The sequence below is a fragment of the Aethalodelphis obliquidens genome, unplaced genomic scaffold (assembly GCF_003676395.1).
Source record: "Aethalodelphis obliquidens isolate GAN/ISIS:26980383/991018 unplaced genomic scaffold, ASM367639v1 scaffold19, whole genome shotgun sequence".
Taxonomy (NCBI): Eukaryota; Metazoa; Chordata; class Mammalia; order Artiodactyla; family Delphinidae; genus Aethalodelphis; species Aethalodelphis obliquidens.
Window position 1 is genome coordinate 21549639 of NW_020837963.1, and position 22196 is coordinate 21571834.

A 22196-nucleotide genomic window follows, 5' to 3' on the forward strand; every position below is an offset into this window, starting at 1 on the left:
GAGAAGCGAAGTCCTTGGAAAGACCCTAAGGAGTAGGTGGAGAGGTTGGTCTTAAATAGCAAAGTACATGTTTCTTCCTTTGTCACAGGAGAGAAGACAGAAGGTGAAGATGTAGGTAGAGGTTGGATTTGGGTGCAGAAAGATGAGATACTTCTTGTCTGTTTCTGTTCTTCTGTGATGTTTCCAGTTAGGTGATTAGTGAGATTGAGGCTGAAGGAAAATGGAGATTTCACGAGAAAATGTCTTAGAAATTGGGGAAGTGAATTTACCAGTAATGTGCAGCGTTCATTACAGTTGATTTGACATTTGGCCCAACAAATGGTGAGAAAGACTCAGGAAAAGAATCTTGTTTATGAGGGAGAAGTTTTATTGAACTGATTTGCACTTTTGCTGGTTAAGAATTGATATGAAGGCAACAGGGAAGTAAAGAAAAAAGTATAGATTATTGACAAATGGTTTGGAGGTCTTGATACAGCCAGAGAACTGCTGACACGGAAATACTGGAATAGTTGAACTTAACAGTTAGGACCTGTTGACCAGAGAGATTTGAAATCAAGATTTATTATGACTAAGCCATTAACTCATTAAGAAAACAAGATCTTTTAGTGCCTATAATAACTATTTCTGTGTTATGTGAAAGAACTTGGTAACAAAAGAACTAGACAGTGAAAGAACACATGAGAACCTTGGCCTCACGAAACTTGCTGTTTCATTAGTGTATTAAGGAACCAGTACAGAGACTTCTGAGATTATATCATAACCTATTCCTCCTGACCAGGAGATGAGAAAGTGACACTTAAGCTGGAGCTCTAGAAGAAGTAGGATCTAGAATCATTTAGAAAAGTTAGTGGGGATATCAGAACTTTTCAAACAGAAAGGAGATTCCTTTGAGGATGAAAAACAAAGTCAGTGAGCTAGAGGTAATGTGGTGTGAGATATCACCATTATTTGTTGGTAAGATTATAACCTATTCTAGAGAAAACTTCTTGCAAAATTTTCTCTGGTTGAAACATATGATGCTTAATTGCTATAGTCCAATATCTCAAAAATGTTGTCCTCGTTCATCGCCAACAGTGTAAGAAAACATTAAGTCCAGTATATGGTAATTTAATTTATGATGTATCAGAATTAGTACATACATATGTGTGTGTGTATGTATATATAGGGTAACTTGAAGAATTACACACACAATACACGTGTATGTATCTAAACGCATTAGTCGTGATGTTTTCTTCTTTCTACTATAACCAGACACATTCCCTTGGACTGTGTATCCCTCTTAAAAGACAACAGATGTATCTAAATCTCTTCTCCATCTGCATCTCAATGCAATTTTTATTTTCTAGTACACTTAAACATTTTTACTTTTAGTAAAAGCTAGGTAGTTATATTTTAATTTTATATGGATAGGACTGGCAAATAGGTTCCTTTTTTTTTGGTTACAGGGCCAATTTGCTTTCCTTGTATTTTAGTCATTAGAATATGTTATCTTTCCTTCTAGATTACAATTTCTTTCCATAAGAAATAGACAGTGTCTTGAGAATAGTACCAATGAATAACATTTTTTAAATGACTAAGAACCTAGTGAAAAATCACAGTAATGTATCTTATATATGTCTATTTTCTTTCAAAATTGTACATAACTATTCTATAGAAAGTTTAGAATGTCTTCATGTCTTTTCTAGTTAGCATCACAAACCACAAAGATTTGCACCATAAATAAAATACAGTTTTTAAAATAAGTGCTTTTATCATCTGTTTGTGTCTAGATTATTCAATTTCCATTTTTAGTATTTTTTCCTTATAATTGGAAGTATTCATTAATTTGAGAGGAACGCTAAAGGGTGATTGTTATTTTTGAGTATAATTTAATTAGGGTGAATATATAAATTTTTTCAGACACTTAGTAAATCATTCTCTCGCTCCCATAGTCTTTATCTACGTGCCAAAGTGAAGTGGACATTTGGCAAGTGACCAGTTAATTTGATCAATGCAGATGCCAAACAGTATTATGCAGGGGAAAATGTCATTTGGCAGCTAAAGTCAAGTCTTAATGGACCAAATGGTTTGATGCAACTGCAGGGATAGTTTATCCCTAACCTTAGATGAACTGACCCTATAAAATTCACAGAAAATGGGGGTAGCTGGACATTTGAACACAAGCGTTTTCAACTTTTCTTATTTTACAAGCCTGTGACCAGATGGACTGGATCCATCTCAACTACATATGCAACAATATGCATATTTTTTCTCAACTATGCATGAAACGCATAATAACCAAGTCCTCTTCTTTTATGATTTGAAGTGAAAAGTCTGAAAAAAAATTTTTATTATGATGTATCACCTTACATACTCAATTACCAGATGTTTACTAGAAGCTAACATTTATCATTGATAAGAGGAAACTTGTTCACTGGTTTTTTTAGGCTTAAAATAAGCATGATTTCATATTTACAAGTTGAAGTTAATTTAACAAAATGCTAGATAATTAGTCGTCTGATTTTTGGATGATATGAAACTGATCTTGTACAATTATTAACTGGGGAATAATTACAGCTGTATTTTTGAAGGAGGGAAAATTATTCTGAATAATAACAAAGTCATAATCAAATCAAAATGAATTCCAATTATATTGATTTTATAGCATTTCAAGAAAATTTTCCACATAAAGGAATTTAGAAGAAAATTGCCTTCTTGTGTAACAGAATTGCATTTTTCATTGCCTTACTTTTGCATCTGTAAGTGCATTTGTGCCTTTGGAAGAAATACACCATTTTCATGGTGGAAGAAACTCTTTCTTGCAATTGTGTTAGACCGTGTTAGTATCTGTGTAATACTTGGGCTTATACAGACTGAAATAACCACTAATATATTTCACTTATTTAAAAATTATGAATAGTATTCCATTGAAATTATAAATATTGAGTCTATTGACAATATAGGTAGTTGACAAAGTATTTTCAGAGCATGTATACTTAAGATATGCCATATAAACAGAGCAGATGAAGCAGTATCTAGAGCCCAGAATGCTTTGTATAATGTTAGTATAGGACCTTTTAACCCTGTTCAATTTTGTATGTAAAGGGTTATATTTAAATTTTGTTACAGAAGCTTTGCATGAGTGATTTTTATTGAATAGCTATAGCATGAAAATATAAAAAAAGAGTATACAAACAATGTCTGTGGCCTAATTTTCAATTATGAACTTGGGAGGATACTTAAAGTTACAAAAAAAAGAATCAAAAACATATTTGTAGAATCACTTTTTCCCTCCTGAGACTTAGGCCTGTTCATAAGATGATAAGAACATGTACAAATAAAGGACATTTATCAGGTAGGGATGGCAGATGTTAAAGTCTCTTAAATTCCTGTTTTTAGCATCAAAATTTAAAAAGAGCAAATGAGATGATAACAACTACCAGTGACCCAAGTAAATTTAACATGAATAACAGGAGTTAGAATAAGTTCTCCGTGTAGGAAAGTCGCTCGGATTTTCTCCAACTGTGTTTATAGCAGCCATTCCCAGCCCTGACACAGCACTCACCGTATTCTATTTTCATGTATTTTAACTCAGCTCGTTTTTCTAGTAGAATGTGAGCTCCCTTGGCCAGGAATGTGTTACACATGTAACATAGGGCTCGCTACATTTTCACAAGTGATCAGCTGGCTCTCTGTGAGCCACCCAAACGTTCCAGGTTCTGGGCAACTGGTACTTACTATCTGTGTTGACAGGCAGCACCCAGGTTCCAGCTGCCAGACACGGCTAAGTAGAGCAGGAGGAAGGGCCGTCCCTTGACTGGAGGACACATCCAAACAGTGTTTCTAGCTCTGGAGGTTTTCCTTGACGTGTGGGACCCATGCCTTTTTTTCGGTTGTGAATCCAACCTTTCCAACTTGCTGTTTCCCTGAGAAACTCCATTCCTTAACCCACGCAATACCACATTGTTGAATTCATGACTCGTGACGGCAACCACAAAGGGACCCACTTTGTACAAGAGGCAACCCTTGGAAATTAGGTATGGGGATACTTACTTTTAGTTTTAGATGAACTAACTTATTTGTTTTCCTAATTTGATTTTAATGTTTTACCTAACTTTGGCTTCTAATGCTTCTCTTTTGTAAACACCAACACAATGAGAGGAGAGAAGCAATTCAGTTATTCCACACTGAAGGATTTATTTGTGTGCCTTAATTTTTCACTCATTAAACTGGTTGATATTTCCAGACTCCCTATGAGATCACCTTAATGTGCCAATTAACGTTAACCTATAGGGTAGTTTTGATAATTTCATATAGGTAACAGATAATTATTTCTGGATATAGAGGCGATCTGGAGGATTAAATGTTAATAAATGCTATGAATAGGTGTTTAATTCCTGAGTTCTGAGACAATCTGAGGTTGTGAATAAAATATGCTCGATCTTTCTCAGATCAAATTGGAAAACTGAGTTAGCTTTGGGGTTCTAGATCTAAGTTTGGTTATTTCAACAGAAAGTAAAAGGCACACTCAATCTGTACACCTGTGATCTCTCATCTTGTTCCCAAAGCAAATACTCTGTCGAAAATGATGGTCCACTTGTATTCCAGGAAAGAGTAACATTTTAGAGGTTAATATTTATTTAATAACAAGTTATACAATATTTTTTAGGAATGCAATAGCAAAAAAACCCTTTTCAATCTTTTCTACATCAACAGTTCATCTTTCAACTTGATATACTCCTTTTGAAACATCATCCACATGTAATATTACACATTGCAGGCGCTGAAAAAGATACAGAAATGAGTTAAGAGGAAACCACTTCCTTCTTACAACATGCACTTTGTATCTCTGAGGGCGTGTCCAGTAGATGGAAAACGCTCTGTTAAATCCCCTCTGTTTGTAGACCTCAGGGTTGAAGCTTCTGCGTTTCCGCAGTTTGGCATCAGACCAGGTGGCAGGCAGTGAGGATGGGATCTTCTGCTCCCTCCTCCCTACTTTGCCCCCCACCCCCCCCGCCCCGACTAGATAGGCTTTCTTCTACTTCTCAGGGCTGGAAGAGAGGACAGAGGAGGGAGCAGTCCTATGAATTGGAGTGGTTTCAGGCACGGTGCTCCAGGCCAGCCCCTTCTGCCGCAGTGCCTCTTCAGTCAGCCCCTGACCTACCATCACCCTGAGCTCTCCCAGAATCCACTCCATGTGGGATTCTTCTGTTGGTGTCATCTCGCCCACCCGACTGGTCCTTTAAAGTGGGGGACTTTTTATTAAATGATGCAAATCCAGCTCTTCTCTGCAGGGGCCACTCAGACTCACCCCCAAACATTTATGCCTTCCTGTTCCAAGAAATTCTGAAAGGGCAGGCAATTGCGAGGGAAGCACCACCTCCCTGCTCTATAGCAACAGGCTGCTTATACTTTTTCTAGTATGAATGAGGAATCAATCTGTCCCCCAAACACCAGGTGACACTTTTAAGGTTTTTCTCTGGAAAAATTGATGTGTCTTCATGTGGGGCAGGTAACTCCATTCCATTTCCCAGGACAGAGGAGAGAAACTGCCCCCGGGCTCAGATAACAGGCCTTCCCAGGGTCTCCCTGTCCACCTATGATCCGCCCATTACACACCCTCCAGGTGGGCAGGGCCTAGTGGGTGCAGGACCAGGTTTCTACCACACTTTTATTTTTCTTGTCATTTGTTTTAGAAGGAGAGGAGTTCAGTGTTGAGGTCTTACGTAAAACTGGACAAAAGTAAAAACCCTATTTCATGTATGTCTTGTTACTGTGTGTTTTTGTGGTGTATACATACATACATAATTGGAGTCATGTACATAAAATTGTGCCTGTGCTTTGTTATTCCACATTATATAGCCTCATTATTGTTGCATCATCAAAATTCTTCGCACATAATTTAAGGGCTTATAATATTACCGTATAAGGATTAATTATAATTTACTCAGTAAGGGTCCAATCATATAGATTACTTTTTAACATATTGTTAGATATAATGCAGAGTGACTATTTTTGAACATAAAACTTTCATTCATATATATATTCATATATATATACACATATATGTATACATATATATATATAGTATTTTCCTAGAATAATTTTCTTGTTATAAAATCTAGGACAGAGGTAAGAACTGATGATATATTTTCATAAATTATCTTAATGTCATGAAAATTTACATTTTCCTTCAGTGGTATATGAGAGTGTATTTCTTACCATTTCTATATCAATATCCTTATTAATATTTTTTCATTTATTGGATTATTATATTTCCTCTTCTGAGAATTTTTTCTATCTTTATCTTAATCTCTGGATTATTTCCTATTAATTTTTATGAACACTCACTGTGGTTTTATTTCTATTGGCCTTTCTGATCACTTCCTTTTTCTCGCCTTTATTGACCCTTCTGCTCTTTCTTTTCCACGAATGGAAGTAGGAATTGTTTGGCTATTGGGTCTGTCAAACTCAACACACAAATCTATGTATTTTATTTAAATTATTTATTTCCCTAGAATTATGAGCAAAAGCAATACCCTTATCTGTCAGGAGAGTTTGCTGTATGCAGAACCACTTTCATGTAAAAGGGCTGCACGGAGGACCTGGAGAAACCCTGATTTATCAAATGAAATGAAATATTTTCCACAGAAAAGTATTTTCTCTGAACATTTGTAGCTTTGTACAATTACAGGGCTCTTCTCAGTGTGGGTAGAGAGAAGGTTGGAAAGTTTGGTTATAAAGCATTACTTAGCTAAGTGTGCATGGCTTTAAGAAAAAACTGTGTGGGAGTGATGCATTCCCCACTGAGTGTGAGTCAGTGATCTCTCTCTCTATTCCCCCCATGGGAGCCGAGCCTGGAAAATAGAAAAAGAACTTCTGATTCCATCTACAATTTTGGTGACTAACAATTCAGGGTTTAACTTAATAGTTGTATGTTCTCTGGAGACAAAGGATGCTGTATGAGTACTAAATTGTACTTGCAACTTATGGTTTAGCCGTAGGGTTAATAGCCGTATTTGCAATTCTTTAGAAATCTTTAAATATCACACAGAGTCAGGATATGTATTATAATAACTATTTTAATGTATTGCCAACTATTACAAAACTTTATTATGTATAGATTGAATTGGTGATGAATGCTTGCTGTTAAAAGGAAATGAGTGTAAAGAGACTCTTCCTTTTCCTGTGCACAGTACAATCCAGCCTGCATACAATCTAGAATCATAAACACATTTTGTTGTTTGCTTCACCAATCAGTAAGACATATTGTAAGTATATTCATTTATTCATATATTCATTTATCATTTGTTGAGCACCTTCAGTGTCCAGGCACTATTTAACACACTACAGATAATTGATGAACTATACAGTTAAAAGGAAAAGACCAAAAAAAGCTCTGTCCCTATGACCCTGATGGTGTATCTGAGAGACAGACATCTTTTTGTAAAATGAGTCAATTTAAAAATGACTAAAAGCCTAGTAACCTTTGTTATGCACTGAAACTGCCAGTGAATTAGTCAATCAAAATGTTTTTTAAGCATGTCAATTGGTGTAACCTAATATTATTGTGCTAGACTATTAGTAAGGATAAAGCGCTACAACAAACTCCGGATCTCTGCAGCTGATACAAGTTTATTTTTTACTCATTTCTTAATCCAGTGAAGCCAGGAGGCTCTCCTTGGTGTTTCTTCTCCATGTGGTGACTCAGGGATCTGTAACTGTCAGCTTTTAGCTTCGTCATCTTGTAGCCCTTCAGTTCTAGGTACTTAGGTAAGGAAGTGGGACATCACGGAAGTTCCCATGGGATATCTCCTTGCTAGAGCTAGAAGAGCTATAAACCAGTTCCTTCCACATTCCATCAGGCGGACTTTAGTCTCAGTGTCCCATTGAAAGGCAAGGCTTAACAAAACTACTCCTATTTTATTAATCTGATATAAATACCAATTCATTTCCAATTTTGTATATTTTCAAGGTGTTCTTTTTAAAATTTTCTTTAGGCTGGCTCATAGTTTTTCTATACTATTCTGCTTGTTTACCAATAGACCAATCCTTCATCAATTCATTTTTTTGTACTTGTATCAATAGATTATTTTTATCCTTAATAATTCATTCCTTCAATTTTCCTCAGATAATATCCGTATGCTTTATCCAACAGTTTGAATTGATTGCTTGCCATATACAAAGATATATATATCTTTATATATATCTTTTTGTAGTTAAATTGAGATCGTATTTTTTCTGCTAGAAACAGCTTTCTCTCTCTAAAGTTTGCATTGTATATTCATTATTTCCAAAATTTTACAATTAGAGCTCCAGTTTTCTATGGACCTGACAACTAATTAATTTTCACTTTTCCACATAACTCTAAATTGTTTCTACTCTACAGATATAGGTGCATTAAATATATATTGACTAGTAGGATAAAGCAATCTTAAGTAAATGCACAAACAGGTATAAATTTCAACATGCAATAAAGACTAGAAATGAACAGGTATCTGAATGATAATTAAAAATAATACTGTGAACCATTATTCACATTTGAGTAATCAAGAAAGCGTCTCACAGGAAATCCTATTTAAACTGGGACCTGAATGTAAATTAGGAGCCACGTGAGTGTAGAGTTGCAAAAGCTCTTTGTAGGCGAAAGGAAAAGCATGTCCGAATACTTTGAGACAGGAAAGGATTTGATAAATTCAAAGAGCTGTAGAAAGATAACTTCCTAGAGAACATCCTGAGTTCTTTCATCAAGAATATGTGGATGGAAAATCCTGCCTCTGCCTAAAACTAAAATTGATTTTGGGGCTTCCCTGGTGGCGCAGTGGTTGAGAGTCCGCCTGCCGATGCAGGTTCGTGCGGGAACACGGGTTCGTGCCCCGGTCCGGGAAGATCCCACATGCCGCGGAGCGGCTGGGCCCCTGAGCCATGGCCGCTGAGCCTGCGCGTCCGGAGCCTGTGCTCCGCAACGGGAGAGGCCACAACAGTGAGGGGCCCGCGTACCGCAAAAAAAAAAAAAAAATTGATTTTGCCCTGCCTCTCGCATATTAGTTTAGCTGGGCTTAGAATTCTAGGTTACTCAGCAACTGAAGACATTACTGGATTTAATAAGGCTTCTTGTTGTCGCTGATTATAAGTTTACTATTAGTTCCTCTCTTTATACGTTTTTATTTCCCACAATCCGTCTGTGCTGTAATAATATCTCTTGGCCTTTGTTGTTTCTCAGTTTGTTTACAACATGTCTGATTTTTACTATATATTTTTATTCTGCTCAATATTTTGTGCAATTTTTTTGCATTTTTTTTCCCGAAAACATAACATTGAGAGGTTGCCTTATCAACACAAAGGCAAAGTTTCACTTGGAAAAAACCACTTTTATCCTTGCTCATTCCCTTCCAACTTCCTTCCCAGCGAGATTCAGCAGATATTTGGGGATTATAATACATCAAGTTTAAGGACAAAGACCACGTATGAGCTAAGGGTGACAAAGCAGAAAGGTAAAAAGAACCCAGTCCGTGGTGGCATTTGCTGAGATGCTCTATCTACTCTGGATTATTGACACTTCACCTTATTATTGCATTTGATAACTAACTAACTAAACTATCCTAGCCAGTTTTTCTACCTATCCTGTTATGTTTAATTAATGTATCACAAATGACTTACACATATTGTGTCTTTTGAAGGTTACAATTCTATGAAATTGCTATTGTATGCATTTTACAGATGAGGAAAGTAGGACTTAATTTAAAGTTAATGAAGCTTTTTTATATTTTCTAAAAAACTTGAATATTATTGGAAATATTGACATAACTGATTATATGAGAGATTAGTAGATGCTCAACAAACTTTTTTTTTTTGGTCAATTGCTTATGTATCTATGGTACTGAATAAGCACAAATGGCATTGAATAAACACAAACTCCAATGTGTGATATTCAGTCTATGGGTCTCACACACATACACACACACACACGATATAAGTGCCACAATGTAGCCACAATATTGTGGCTTTGCACCCTTTTTGCACATTTCTTTCTTAGTAAAGTTTCCATCATCTATTTTCCATCCATGTTGTTTGTACTATGATATTTAATTCTATAGGATCGATCTCCCCAGGTGACAGCCATGGGACATGATGTTGGCGTTTGTGCTACCTGGGTAGCATATTCTGAGACAGATATCAAAATGTAGGAAGTTTATTAGGGAGTACAACACCCATGGGGAAAGAGGCCAGAGAGCAAAGGGCAGAGGGAGAAGTAGGACTGGGGAGAAGTGATAATAGTAATACCTCTGGATACCTCTGAAGCTGGCATAGATCTTTGGAGCTGTCCCAAATTGAGGTGAGAAGAGCAGTTCCTTCATACTGCTAAAATGACCAGGCTGCCCCAGGAAGGGGGTGTGGAGTTAGAAAGGAGGCTGTTTTTTGTTTTTTGGGTTTTTAAAAATATTTATTTGGTCATACAGGGTCTTAATCGCAGCAGGTGGGCTCCTTAGTTGTGGCATGCGAACTCTTAGTTGCAGCATACGTGTGGGATCTAGTTCCCTGACTAAGGACCAAACCCGGGCCCTCTGCATTGGGAGTGCGGAATCTTATCCACTGCGCCGCCAGGGAAGTCCCAGGAAGGAGGCTTCTTATAGCCAAGGGGAAAGGGCTGTGATCAGATATTTCCAGCAACCGGTGAAATACATCCTCTCATCCTGCAGGAGAACCTGGAGGGCACAGGACAGCATCCCCTCACAACATGTCCTCCCTGCTTATCATCCACCTTTCATAAACAGTTCCCTATCTTATTAGCTCATTGGATTATCTCTTAGTATTTGTCACAATGGGAAAATTTGCTTGTTTAATTGTCTTTAATCTATTACCTCTACTAGGTTCTAATGTCTGTGAGGTTAAAAATTGTGTCTGCCTTGTTTGCTTTTATATATAGAATGTAGAAGCCAGTCTACATGGCACGTGGTAGACACTCAGTAAATGCTCCTTGAATCACTGATAACGTGTCAAGTCTACAACGAGCACTAACATCACTCTATACTTAACATATAAGATATTAAATGAACTCTCTGAAGATGCCACTTAAGACCACAAAAATGTTCTCATTTTAAAGCTATTATCTGACACCAAGTATCATAAATGTTTATGAATAACACTGAATTCTGTAGAAATATACGTTCCTTTGATTTCTGTATTTCTTGAGGTCAGAATTGAAGATATAGAGACTGACATTTATCCTTATAAGTAGGTGGTACAAGATATTTTTCTAATGCACTTAATTTGGATGAGCTTGTGAGTTCTTTATTCAAGTAGATGGATTTGATCGTAATAACCACCCAATGTGCCTGAGTCAACTTTGGAGAAGAGAAAATCTGCCCTTGTTGATAGTGTTATTACTCACAGCTGGAGTCTAACAAGGCTATCAACAGACCATGAGCTAGTTATTTCCAATTTTATGTGTTTCTCTTTATTAAATATAGTTGACTCATATTATACTGAGAATTTCAGGTTCTCTACATAACAGTACAGTATTGTTATGCATTTTTGAAATTACAGATGCCAAAATTTCTAATTTTCTATGGATTTTTTAAAAAATTGAACAAACAAATAACATATATAATAACACTTTAATACTTTAAAATTTTCTGTATGTCATTTTGTTTTTCCTTCAAATTGATGCATATAAACTTATTTAATTCATTTTTAACCAGCGTTTCATGATGTCATTTAAAATGATAAGAAAATGTACTTTAGTTCTGGCAGCTTGGCACAATCAAAATCAGTTAAGCTTCAGCACTTCATGTATCGGCTACAATATTAATTCTAGGTAGAAAGCAATATTCTCACTTACAAGAGCATAAACTAATGCGTGATTTCATAAGCCATACACAGAATTTAAAACCTGCTATCAAATTCTTCACATCACTAGAAACAGAGTCAATCTATTTGAGGAACTAATGTTATTCTATCAGAAATATCCATATACAAACACATTGTATATGCTTATTTTCTATATCGATTCAACATTATTATTCATATCAACTTATAAAAGGATTGTGAATTATATTTACTGTTCAGTTTTATAGCTTTGGATTTATAGAGGATTACATACTGACAAATACTCTCTAGTACTGTATATTTTTTATATGTTTAATTTCTATTCAGATTTTTCTCTGCCAAAATAAAATATATCACATCATGGTTTTATGTATTTCTACCATTAAAAATATATTAGAATAAGCTTGCTCTAAAAATCCATATGGATCTTTATTATTGACTTATTCTCTTTTTATATGCAAATTATTAACTCTTTAAATGAACATCTATTTGGATGCCTTCCAACTGGAGGTCTGTAAGTAAGCTACAGGGGAAATTGAGATTTCAGATAAAAGCATCAAACAAAACATATACAGGGGATTATGGTTTGTGACCCTAAGTGCCTCTACTCTAATGTGCATTCAAAGAAAGAACTGGGGGTGGGGGGAATCTCATCACAAGAATGACAAAAAAATGAGTCTATAGTAGCAAAGGTCATAGCTTTGAGAATTAAGGAAGAAATCCATCTCTCTCCTGAAAGTAAAATTGGGGTGTTGATGAACTAATGGATTAAAATGTCAAAGAACCTGTGAAGTCTTAGAAGATAAGGCCTGCTAACAAGGTTAAAGCCAGCCAGGATATTGTTTTGAAACAATGAAAAAAGGAGGAGTAACTTACAGCTAGTTTGGCCATAAGCAATGTGTATAGCCTCTCAGAGACTGAATGGGGAAAATAGAAAAGACAAGAGAGAGAAGGTATGTGAAGAGTTCAGTGATAGTAGGTACTTGGCTAATACTAATCTCTTTCACCCTAAACTGATTTTTTTTTAAATATCCTTACTAATGAAATAATTTTTTTTCTCCTATGTTGAAATCTAGTTTTCATCTTTTTAGAATAGAAAGTAAAAGGTATCCTATGAACAGAATTAAAATACATTTGGCTATAGATACAGTTTGATATATTTTCTCGTAATGAAATGTGCCCAAGGCCAGGCCAGGTCTGCGGACCTCAGTTGTAAGCATGATTCTCCTATTGGCCCAGACTGTTGTATCAGTACCTCCAGGCATACATCTTCCTTGTATATTTTTAAGTGCTTAAAAATCCTAGATCACCTCCTCCCACCCAAGGAGACGTCTCATATTTCATTGCTCGGTTAGGTTCCATCTACCTTCCTAAAACATTTACTGGCAAGAGTAAAGTTTACTACAGTTGGCATATACTAGTGGTCCTCAGACTTTATGTTGAATTATAAACATCCGGAGGGCTTGTTAAACCCAAGGTTGCTGGGCCTCAACTCCTGAGCTTCTGATTCAGTAGATCTTGGATGGAGTTCTCAGGGTATGCTGATGCTGCAGGCTTGGGGACCACTCACAGAGAACAGACGTTGGCTAACACATATCCACCTCCTGGGCCTGAGAATAAGGTGGCCCTCCCTGAGCAAACGGCCATGCAGTAGAGCATGAATGCTAGAGGTCTGCCTACAAGGATGACACATGCTTGGGGTGGAATTGGTACTGACAAACAGCAATGATTTTCCTCCCCTCCTCCCTCCCTCCCCTCCTCCCTCCCTCCCCTCCTCCCTCCTTCCCCTCCTCCCTCCCTCCCTTCCTATATGCACATCTCAAAGGTTCTTTTTGTTTACTTAGCTCCATTTAAACCAATCTAAGTGAATTGTACAAGCCTAAAGTCAAAGCATTGACTATCTGAGAAATAATTTTACTAAATCACAAAGGTTTTTTTTTTTTTTTTTTTTAGCGGTATGCGGGCCTCTCACTGTTGTGGCCTCTCCCTTTGCGGAGCACAGGCTCCGGACGCGCAGGCTCAGCGGCCATGGCTCACGGGCCCAGCCGCTCCGCAGCATGTGGGATCTGCCCGGACCAGGGCACGAACCCGTGTCCCCTGCATCAGCAGGCGGACTCTCAACCACTGTGCCACCAGGGAAGCCCCACAAAGGTTTTTTAGGTAGTTACATAATTCCTGAGGAAAAGCCATCATTTTACAGATTTGCTATAACTCTTCCATTAAGCTCTGCATTACTTTTGTGGCAAATTCTTTGTTTGCCAGATCAAGAAAATCTTTCATTAAATGCTCCATTGTCATTCCAAATAATAGAATTGTGTTCCCTACTGCATATCTTTCTGTGAAAGCATAAGGTATATAATTTGGCATTGGAAAATTGTACTCTGAAGAGAAGAAAGGAGAAATCTGTTTGCATTTTAAATGTGGTTTGTGATGTAATTTGATAAAACACTGCCATGAAGCCGTAAACTGCACTGTTACTGTGAGGCAAGGGAAGGGACCATGAGCCTGTCCCATCAACTGGGGTCTAGCTGCCTGTCCAAGTTTGCCTGTTCCCAGCTGCCCTTCGGCACTGCTCAGGTTTAAATACCAATGGTTGTGATTCTGACTCTTATGGGGGCCAGGGTTTTCAGAACAGCAGCAAGATTCCAGGAATCTCTCAGTTATTTGATAGATTGCCATGGAGGCGTGGTGGGTGGCTGGTGGGCGTGGGAGCCCTCCTCTGCCTTTTCCTCCTCCGCCTTTTCCTCCTCCTGGCTTCCTGAGAGTGGTCAGCAATTTCTCCCAGGTCCTGCGCTCTAGTCCACACCCTCTTCTCACATCTGCAGGACATTTACCTGTTTGGTTGGAGTTCTGTGTTTCATAGAGACCAGGAGGCTACCAGTAATCAATGGTGTCATATCAAAATTCACTTTAGGGCTTCCCTGGTGGTGCAGTGGTTAAGAATCCGCCTGCCAATGCGGGAGACAAGGGTTCGATCCCTGGTCCGGGAAGATCCCCCATGCCGTGGAGCAACTACTGAGCCTGTGCCCTAGAGCCTTCGAGCTACAGCTACTGAAGCCCACACACCTACAGCCCATGCTCCGCAACAACAGAAGCCACCGCAATGAGAAGCCACGCAGAGCAACAAAGAGCCAACGCAGCCATAAATAAATAAATAAATTTATTTAAAAAAAAAAATTCACTTCAGCTTTTTGTTTTTAGGCTCCACACTATTTTGCATTTTGCTTTACTTAATAGAATATTGAGAGATATCATTATACAAAAGGCTGCCATATTATATTTTAAGCATTAAAAAGCTTAATGTCTTTTTATTTAATCAGCTCCATATGATAATATTATGACGATGATCTTCATTTCCAATCATTCACTATTAACATAAAAATAACTCTGTGCTACATGTCCACATGCATACAGCATTTCACACAACTGTGTGTGTATCTGTAGGACACAGTCCTGGAAGTAGAATGGCTGGGTTGGAGTTTTAATGCATTTTTCATGTTAAATAGTTTTGTCAACATTTTTCCATGAATGAATCTCAGTTTCTTCACATTTTACCAACAGATTATTTTATCACACATAATCTTGCCAGTCTGAAGACATGAGGAGTAGCATCTTGATGTGTTTCTTTTCATTATACTTTTATTTTTGATAATGGTAGATTTATATGCAGCTGTAAGAAATCTGAGGCCAATTAATGTAATCTGTCAATTCATGTCTTGTAGAATGTTGATTATAACAAGATTGACTGGAGATCCAGTCACTTCATGGTGGATTCACTCTGGATTTTCCCCAGGGTCAGCCCCTTCAGGTCTCTGAGCCAGATTCGTGTGGTTTCAGGAGGGTGCCTTTCACGGCATGAGTACAGCAGCACAAAACTTTTTTTTTAAGAAAAATAATTAAAAGCAGATAGTCTGCTAACTTTTACTACTTAGGCTGATTTAGCAGATGAACAGTTCTTCTTGTGCTTATTTTTATTATATTTTATTCTTCATTTATGGATATGAGAGTCCTCTTTTGGAAAGCATACATAAAAACTAAATTTGCACAACATGAAAAATGGGTCATTCCCTCAAGCACGTAAAGAGTTGCACTGTATTTTAGCCACACAGAAATACACCTTCCACCTATAGTTATATGCGAATCATAATATGTAATTGCAGAAATGTGGAGTTCCAGATGCCTAATCTGAATTCTTCCTAAAGCGCTTTTCTATTTTTTCCAAACAAGTTGCCATTCTTCTGACTTTCTTCAGAGGAAACTATAAATAATGGAATGCCTGTTTTCTTTTAAAAGGAACTGTTGGACCTTCAACATGCCTACCATAAACTAAGCAGGCAGCACCAGGCAAAGACGGCAGAAATGACCCACGTCAACAACCTCATGGATCAAAATGAGGCCGAAGTGAAGAAACTGAGATTTCAAGTAGAAGAACTAAAATGGGGACTCAACCAAAAGGAAAATAAGGTATCTTATAAGTGGAACATATGTCACATAGATTCAAAATTGCATTTCATAGCATAGAAGAAGCATTTTCTTTATTAGCATATGGCATTGCTTGAGGTAAAAACTTCACATTTTTAAAAATTAAAATCAAAAAAGTGTAAGTGTAAGGAGAGGAAACTATTATGTAAACAACATGCTCATTTTTGTAGTGTTAGTAGTGCATTTTTTACGGGTGCCCTATCGCTTCAGGTATGTTTTAGCTTGGTCATGTGGGGAGGCATGGTACCATAGGTATCATTAAAACTTGGTATTGGGCTTCCCTGGTGGCACAGTGGTTGAGAGTCCGCCTGCCGGTGCAGGGGACACGGGCTCGTGCCCGGTCCGGGAAGATCCCACATGCCGCGGAGCTGCTGGGCCCGTGAGCCATGGCCGCTGAGCCTGCACATCCGGAGCCTGTGCTCCGCAACGGGAGAGGCCACAGCAGTGAGAGGCCCGCGTACCGCAAAAAAAAACAAAAAAAAAAAAACAAAAAAAAACAACTTGGTTTTTTAAGTTTTAAGCTTTAATTCTATATATTATAGAAACATGATGTATGTTGTGATTACATGTTATGATATGTATATTCTCCCCAGCGCTCTCTGATGTTTAAAGAATGTAGGCATCTTGTTTTGTCGTGAAAGGTCAACTTGCTAATGGTTTATGGCATGTTTAAGAATGGGATACCTTGACAGTACACCGGCAACAGGGAGGTGTGATTTCAGCTGCAGTTACAGACAACAAAGAGATTTTTCTTGAAAGAAGCGGTCTCCACTGTCAGCGTGATAGCGTCTGCCACCCCATGGCGGCAATTACTTCAGACGGGGTTCCAGGCACGGCATCTGCTTCTAGCGGACAACTTTTGAGGCAAAAATAATTACTTCCCGGGTTAGAGAGACTGTTTGCAGATAATGCCAAACAGTTGGAAATTTTAAAAAGAAAACGGAATTGTTTTTCCAAGGGGTAATTCAGTAACAGAACACAGTCCACATTTTAAGGTTTAATTTTTCATCAAAACTATCCCAGTCAAGCACACCAGATTTTCTAATCTCATAACATCACACGAAAATAGAATGATTGGACCAGTAAGGCTCCTACATCGTCCCTGATCTCACTAGGGCTGACTTGGCCGTGGGCATTTCATCCTTGATGTCTCTTTTTATGAAGACATATATGTAGTTTTTAATGGTGTGCGTGGGTGGTGAGGCTGGACTGTGGAAGAGTAATTCAGGAGAGGAATGTAGAGTGGTTTGGGGTTTTTATTTTCATCATAGCCATTATTCTTGTGAATAGTTTTGATATAAAAGCATTTGTTGCAAGTGGTGGTAAATAACCTTTGTGTTTGCCAACATAGGCTTTAAGAAATTGCTTGGGACTGAATCATCAGCAAGGAAATTGTGATAATACACAGTTTTCCAGGGCTAATAAAGTACTAGTTCCCAAAAATCTGATACAGCCATCTAATCATGTAATTTTAAAAACGGCCGTGGTTTTAAGAAGAATTCTGTTAGTTGCCCCTCCCTGTAGGAGAATCATTCTTCTCACATCATCGTCAGGCTTGGCACATGTGACATTTGCTTTGCCTGACGAGCAGAAGCTCCGTGTGCCACTTACCATCAGGGGCTTTATGAGCCCAAACAGGGCTCTGCCGTGCCTCTTTTCCCATGTGTCTTTTCTGCCTTGTCTCATGTCATGAGGCCAGCAGGTGCAAAGTAGACATCATCCTCTCAGTGTGAATTCTGAAGAGGAAAGGATATGGAGCAGAGCCTTTGCTGACCCAAATGGATCCACATGGGTAAAAAAAAAATCAATATTTGTTGTGATAAGCCACTGACATTTTGGATTTGTTTGTTGCTATAGGAGAACTTAGCTAAAGCTGACTGGTATGGTCAGCTTATATTACATTGACTCCAGTGCCAGAAGTAGGTGGTGAGAAAACTTATTGGAGGTTAGAATGATGGCAACGCATTTTATGGAGCCTTGAAAGGTTTGGTACATTATATCCTATAATACCTTGGAAAGCTGATGATGGACAGAATGAGCTTGTGGTTTTTAGATGAATAGGTATGTAGCTAGTATTTCTTGTTTGCTATTGGTGTGTTTGACAAGTGCCTAAGAGAGAGATGAACTCAGAAAAGACTTGTCGAATTTTCAAAAAGATATGTAAGATAATACAGAAATTTAAGTAGTTCTGTGACTGCCAGGGTCTGATTTTCATTTGCAAGTGGTAATACATAAAACTGAGGATGGCTTTGAACAATGAACATCAATTAAGGTTAAGCTTAGGCAAGAACCAATTCAACAGTGTGGCCTTCAAACCTGTTGCTAAAAGCTCTTAATTAATGTCATTTTGTATAAATCCTTGAAGCTGAACAAAATGGCACAGGGAGAAGAGAATGAGATTGTGCTTCTCTCAGAACATCCCACAGATTCAAGGCAACTGCAGGTAGCTCAGAGACAATAGAATGTCTCCCAGAGAACTGCAGATGGGACAACTGACCTGTGGTATTTGCTGGAATCAAAAGAAAAAAGGACTTGTTTTTGTGAAAGATACGCTGGCAAATGAGCTTCCAGCCTGGGATAAAATAGACTGATTTATCAGGATTTGAAAAAACTCTTCATTCCTCCAAACTTCTCGGACAAGGAGCTGGCTGGGCATGCTGTCCACACCTGAGAAGGAGTAACGTCCAGAGCCATATTCAAATAAGGACATGGTGAATAATGCAAAAGGACCACCTAGAGAACAAAGGCCATGGAGAACTACAGACTAGGTAGCTAATATCAGGGAGGAGAACCCAGGCCGGATAAAGGAGCATTTCCCATGAGCAGAACAGGAGCTCCTTGAAACATCTGCACAGTTAGATTTCATAAGTATTTTCGGTTTTCTTTTCTACATGGAAGTTTTTATTGCAGTTTTCCTGTCCTAGCTTCACTATAGTATATTGGGTGGGTGAGGGAGGAAAGTATAAATTACTTGCCTTTTGAGTACGTAGCTTCTGGAGCAAGAGAAGGTGTATTGAGATCTGACATAGATATGAGATCTTTGACTTTGAGATCAAGGTTGTGATTGGAAGGTTGCTTGGGTAATTTCTCTTGGAGAAAGGGTGAAAATTTTTGAATGCTGAAGGAAGGAAAACAAACATTTGTGACCAGGAAGATGGGCTGTGTTGTATTGTATGTGAGAGCAGGAATGAGTGAAAGGGTATCTGTGTGTATTTTAATATTTGTTGCCCCATCTGTGGGAGGAATATAGTTCCCAAGCATAAATGGTGGGCATGGTCCTGTGAGGTCTTTGGCGAGTGGAATTTGTGCAGATTTGAAATAGAATCTTTTGGAACTATAATTCCATATGGATAAGTATTTGGACATATTTCATATCTGAAGCTTAAAAATAGATGCATTGAAATATATGTTCAAAACATAAAATAGTTCAGTGTTCTGCACCTCTCCATCCAATCAGTTGATCACCGGAGAGGATCGATCCAAAGCACGATCAACTCATATGGGTTTTGTAATCTGGATTATTTAATTGCAGTTGTCAGTCTTCAGTTTTTCTTTGATTAAAGGTCATACGCTTTCTGGTGGCTGGGAATGAAAATATTTCTCATGGAAATAAGATTTTGCATTAGATAGCAGTCAACATTTCTATAATTTGACTTATCATAGAGAAGCAAAGGAAATTCTGTCAGTTTCACTGCTGAGCTTTTAAATTTCATAGTAACAAATTCTTCAAATTGCAATTAGTTGAAATTAATGTTTAATTGGAACTGTCAAATACAGAGTTCCCAACTCCCACAAGTCAACAAATTTTAAATAAATGAAAATGAAATATTAATCCTCTATACTGAAAAGAGAAATAGACACTTGGGGGCCCATAAGAGAAAACCCAGGGTCTGATTAAAGAAATGAGCAAATTAAAAAATTCATTTTGGATGAGTTGCTTTTCTTTAAACAAACTTACTAAAAAAAAAAAATTCTAAATTGATGTGTATTTGTTAGAAGTCAAACATTCTTTTCTCATCATTTCATTGAAGCCATTATGTGATGGCAAATTTTAATTGAAACTTCATTATTGAATTGCAGAACTAATTATATATATATCCACATTAAAATACCAAAATAACTTACCACTTTAATAAAGTGGGAAAAACAGTCTAATGAATAATATAATGATGCAATAACCAAAGTTGGTAGAGACAGAACAGATAGTACCTAAGAAGCAAGGAGTATAATATAAACAATTACTAAGACACATGGGTGCTCCACACTGTACTAGTATCAAGAAGACTGAAGGACTGAATGAGATAAGGCTTGCCAAGGAATATTTTAAATTTTGTAAAACAATATCATATCATATAAAGAAGGAAAAATTTTTTAAAAATCAACAATCATAACACCATCGTATCATATTACTTCAGTGTATATTAACTTCTAATGCCTAGGCAATTTTATGCAGAATTGCAGTCATCATTTGAAATAATATACTCTGCTTTACCAGTTACCATAATCAGTTTTCCTGCTGCTATGTAGTTTTCATACTTGGTATTTCAAGGGGTGGGATAATATTTATTTCCTTGGATATAAATTTATTTAATCAACCAAGCCTCCTTTACTGAAGGTTGTTTGGATTTTTTTTCTCAACATAACTGTACCATGACTACTTTCATGTACAGTTGACCCTTGAACAACATGGGTTTGAACTCTGTGGGTCCACTTAATACGAAGATTTTTTGATAGTAAATACTACTTTCTACCCAGTTCGTGGTTGGTTGAATCCGCACACATGTAGGGCCAACTCTAAGTTATAGGATGATTAACTTCTAAGCTGTTCAAATTCAACTGTACAGACCTTTTTTCCCCATTGGAAAAAAAGGTTTCTAAGTGGAATTATTGGGCTTAAAGGATATGAATATAATATGACTCTTGATATATTCAGAATTACTAATTTTCTGTGCTTCTCAGCGATAGGTCAAATTGTGGAAACGTTGGCTATTATGCAAAATCTTAACTGCATCTTAACTGATGCAAAAGTAAGTTAAATCTCAAATGATTTGTTTATAAAGCTAAGAGTTTAATCACTCAGTTTGCTGAGTTGTTAATTGGATTTACTCTCAATTTCAGTTTCTTTTTTTTGTTAAATTCTTTTCCCTTACTCTAGCTCAATACTTACTCTTATTTTCTCTATTTCTATTTTAGTAATAGATTCTATTAGTAAGAGGACTTTAAAAATATGTAGTGACTATGTTGTGTTAAAAAAGATGTAAATCAGGGCTCAAGTAGTTCTTAGCCCCTAGATGCCTACAATTCACAAACCAAGCAGCAGAGGGTGAGAGTTAGCCTATAGTTAGGCTATAGTTAGCCTATAGACAAATAAAAGTCCTATGGTGAGGGAAAAAGAATCACCTAACTTTTAGATGACATTCCTGCTTTCAGAAATTCTTGGGTTTTTTTCATAAAACTGAAATTTGATATAAGTGCTCAGCACAATTGTAAGTCAAATATAGCTAGAGATAAAATATATTCCCAGTGTAAAGGTCAAAGTCTAATATGATTTTCTAACCTGTCTGTGCAATAAATACCCTTTGGAGTATTTTTTTTTTTTAGATATTTAAAAAAAATTTTTATTTTATATTGGAGTATAGTTGAATAACAATGTTGTGTTAGTTTCCGGTGTACAGCAAAGTGATTCAGTTATACATATACATGTATCTATTCTTTTTCAAATTCTTTTCCCATTTAGGTTATTACAGAATATTGCATAGAGTTCCCTATGAGAAACAGTAGGTCCTTGTTGCTTATCTATTTTAAATACAGTGGTGTGTATATGTCAATCCCAAACCCCCAATTTATCCCTCCCCCCAACCTTTCCCCTTTGGTAACCATAAGTTTGTTTTCTGAGGCTGTGAATC

At 37.2% G+C, this 22196-nt stretch overlaps 1 protein-coding gene across 1 annotated transcript in view; it reads left to right on the plus strand.

The window, feature by feature from the left end:
- Positions 1 to 22196, plus strand: part of CCDC102B (coiled-coil domain containing 102B) — a 165921-nt gene that overhangs the window by 123138 nt on the left and 20587 nt on the right. Inside the window, exon 6 of the mRNA XM_027118730.1 lies at positions 16102 to 16272. Coding sequence (XP_026974531.1) covers positions 16102 to 16272 — 171 coding nt within the window. The remainder of the gene's footprint in view (positions 1 to 16101; positions 16273 to 22196) is intronic.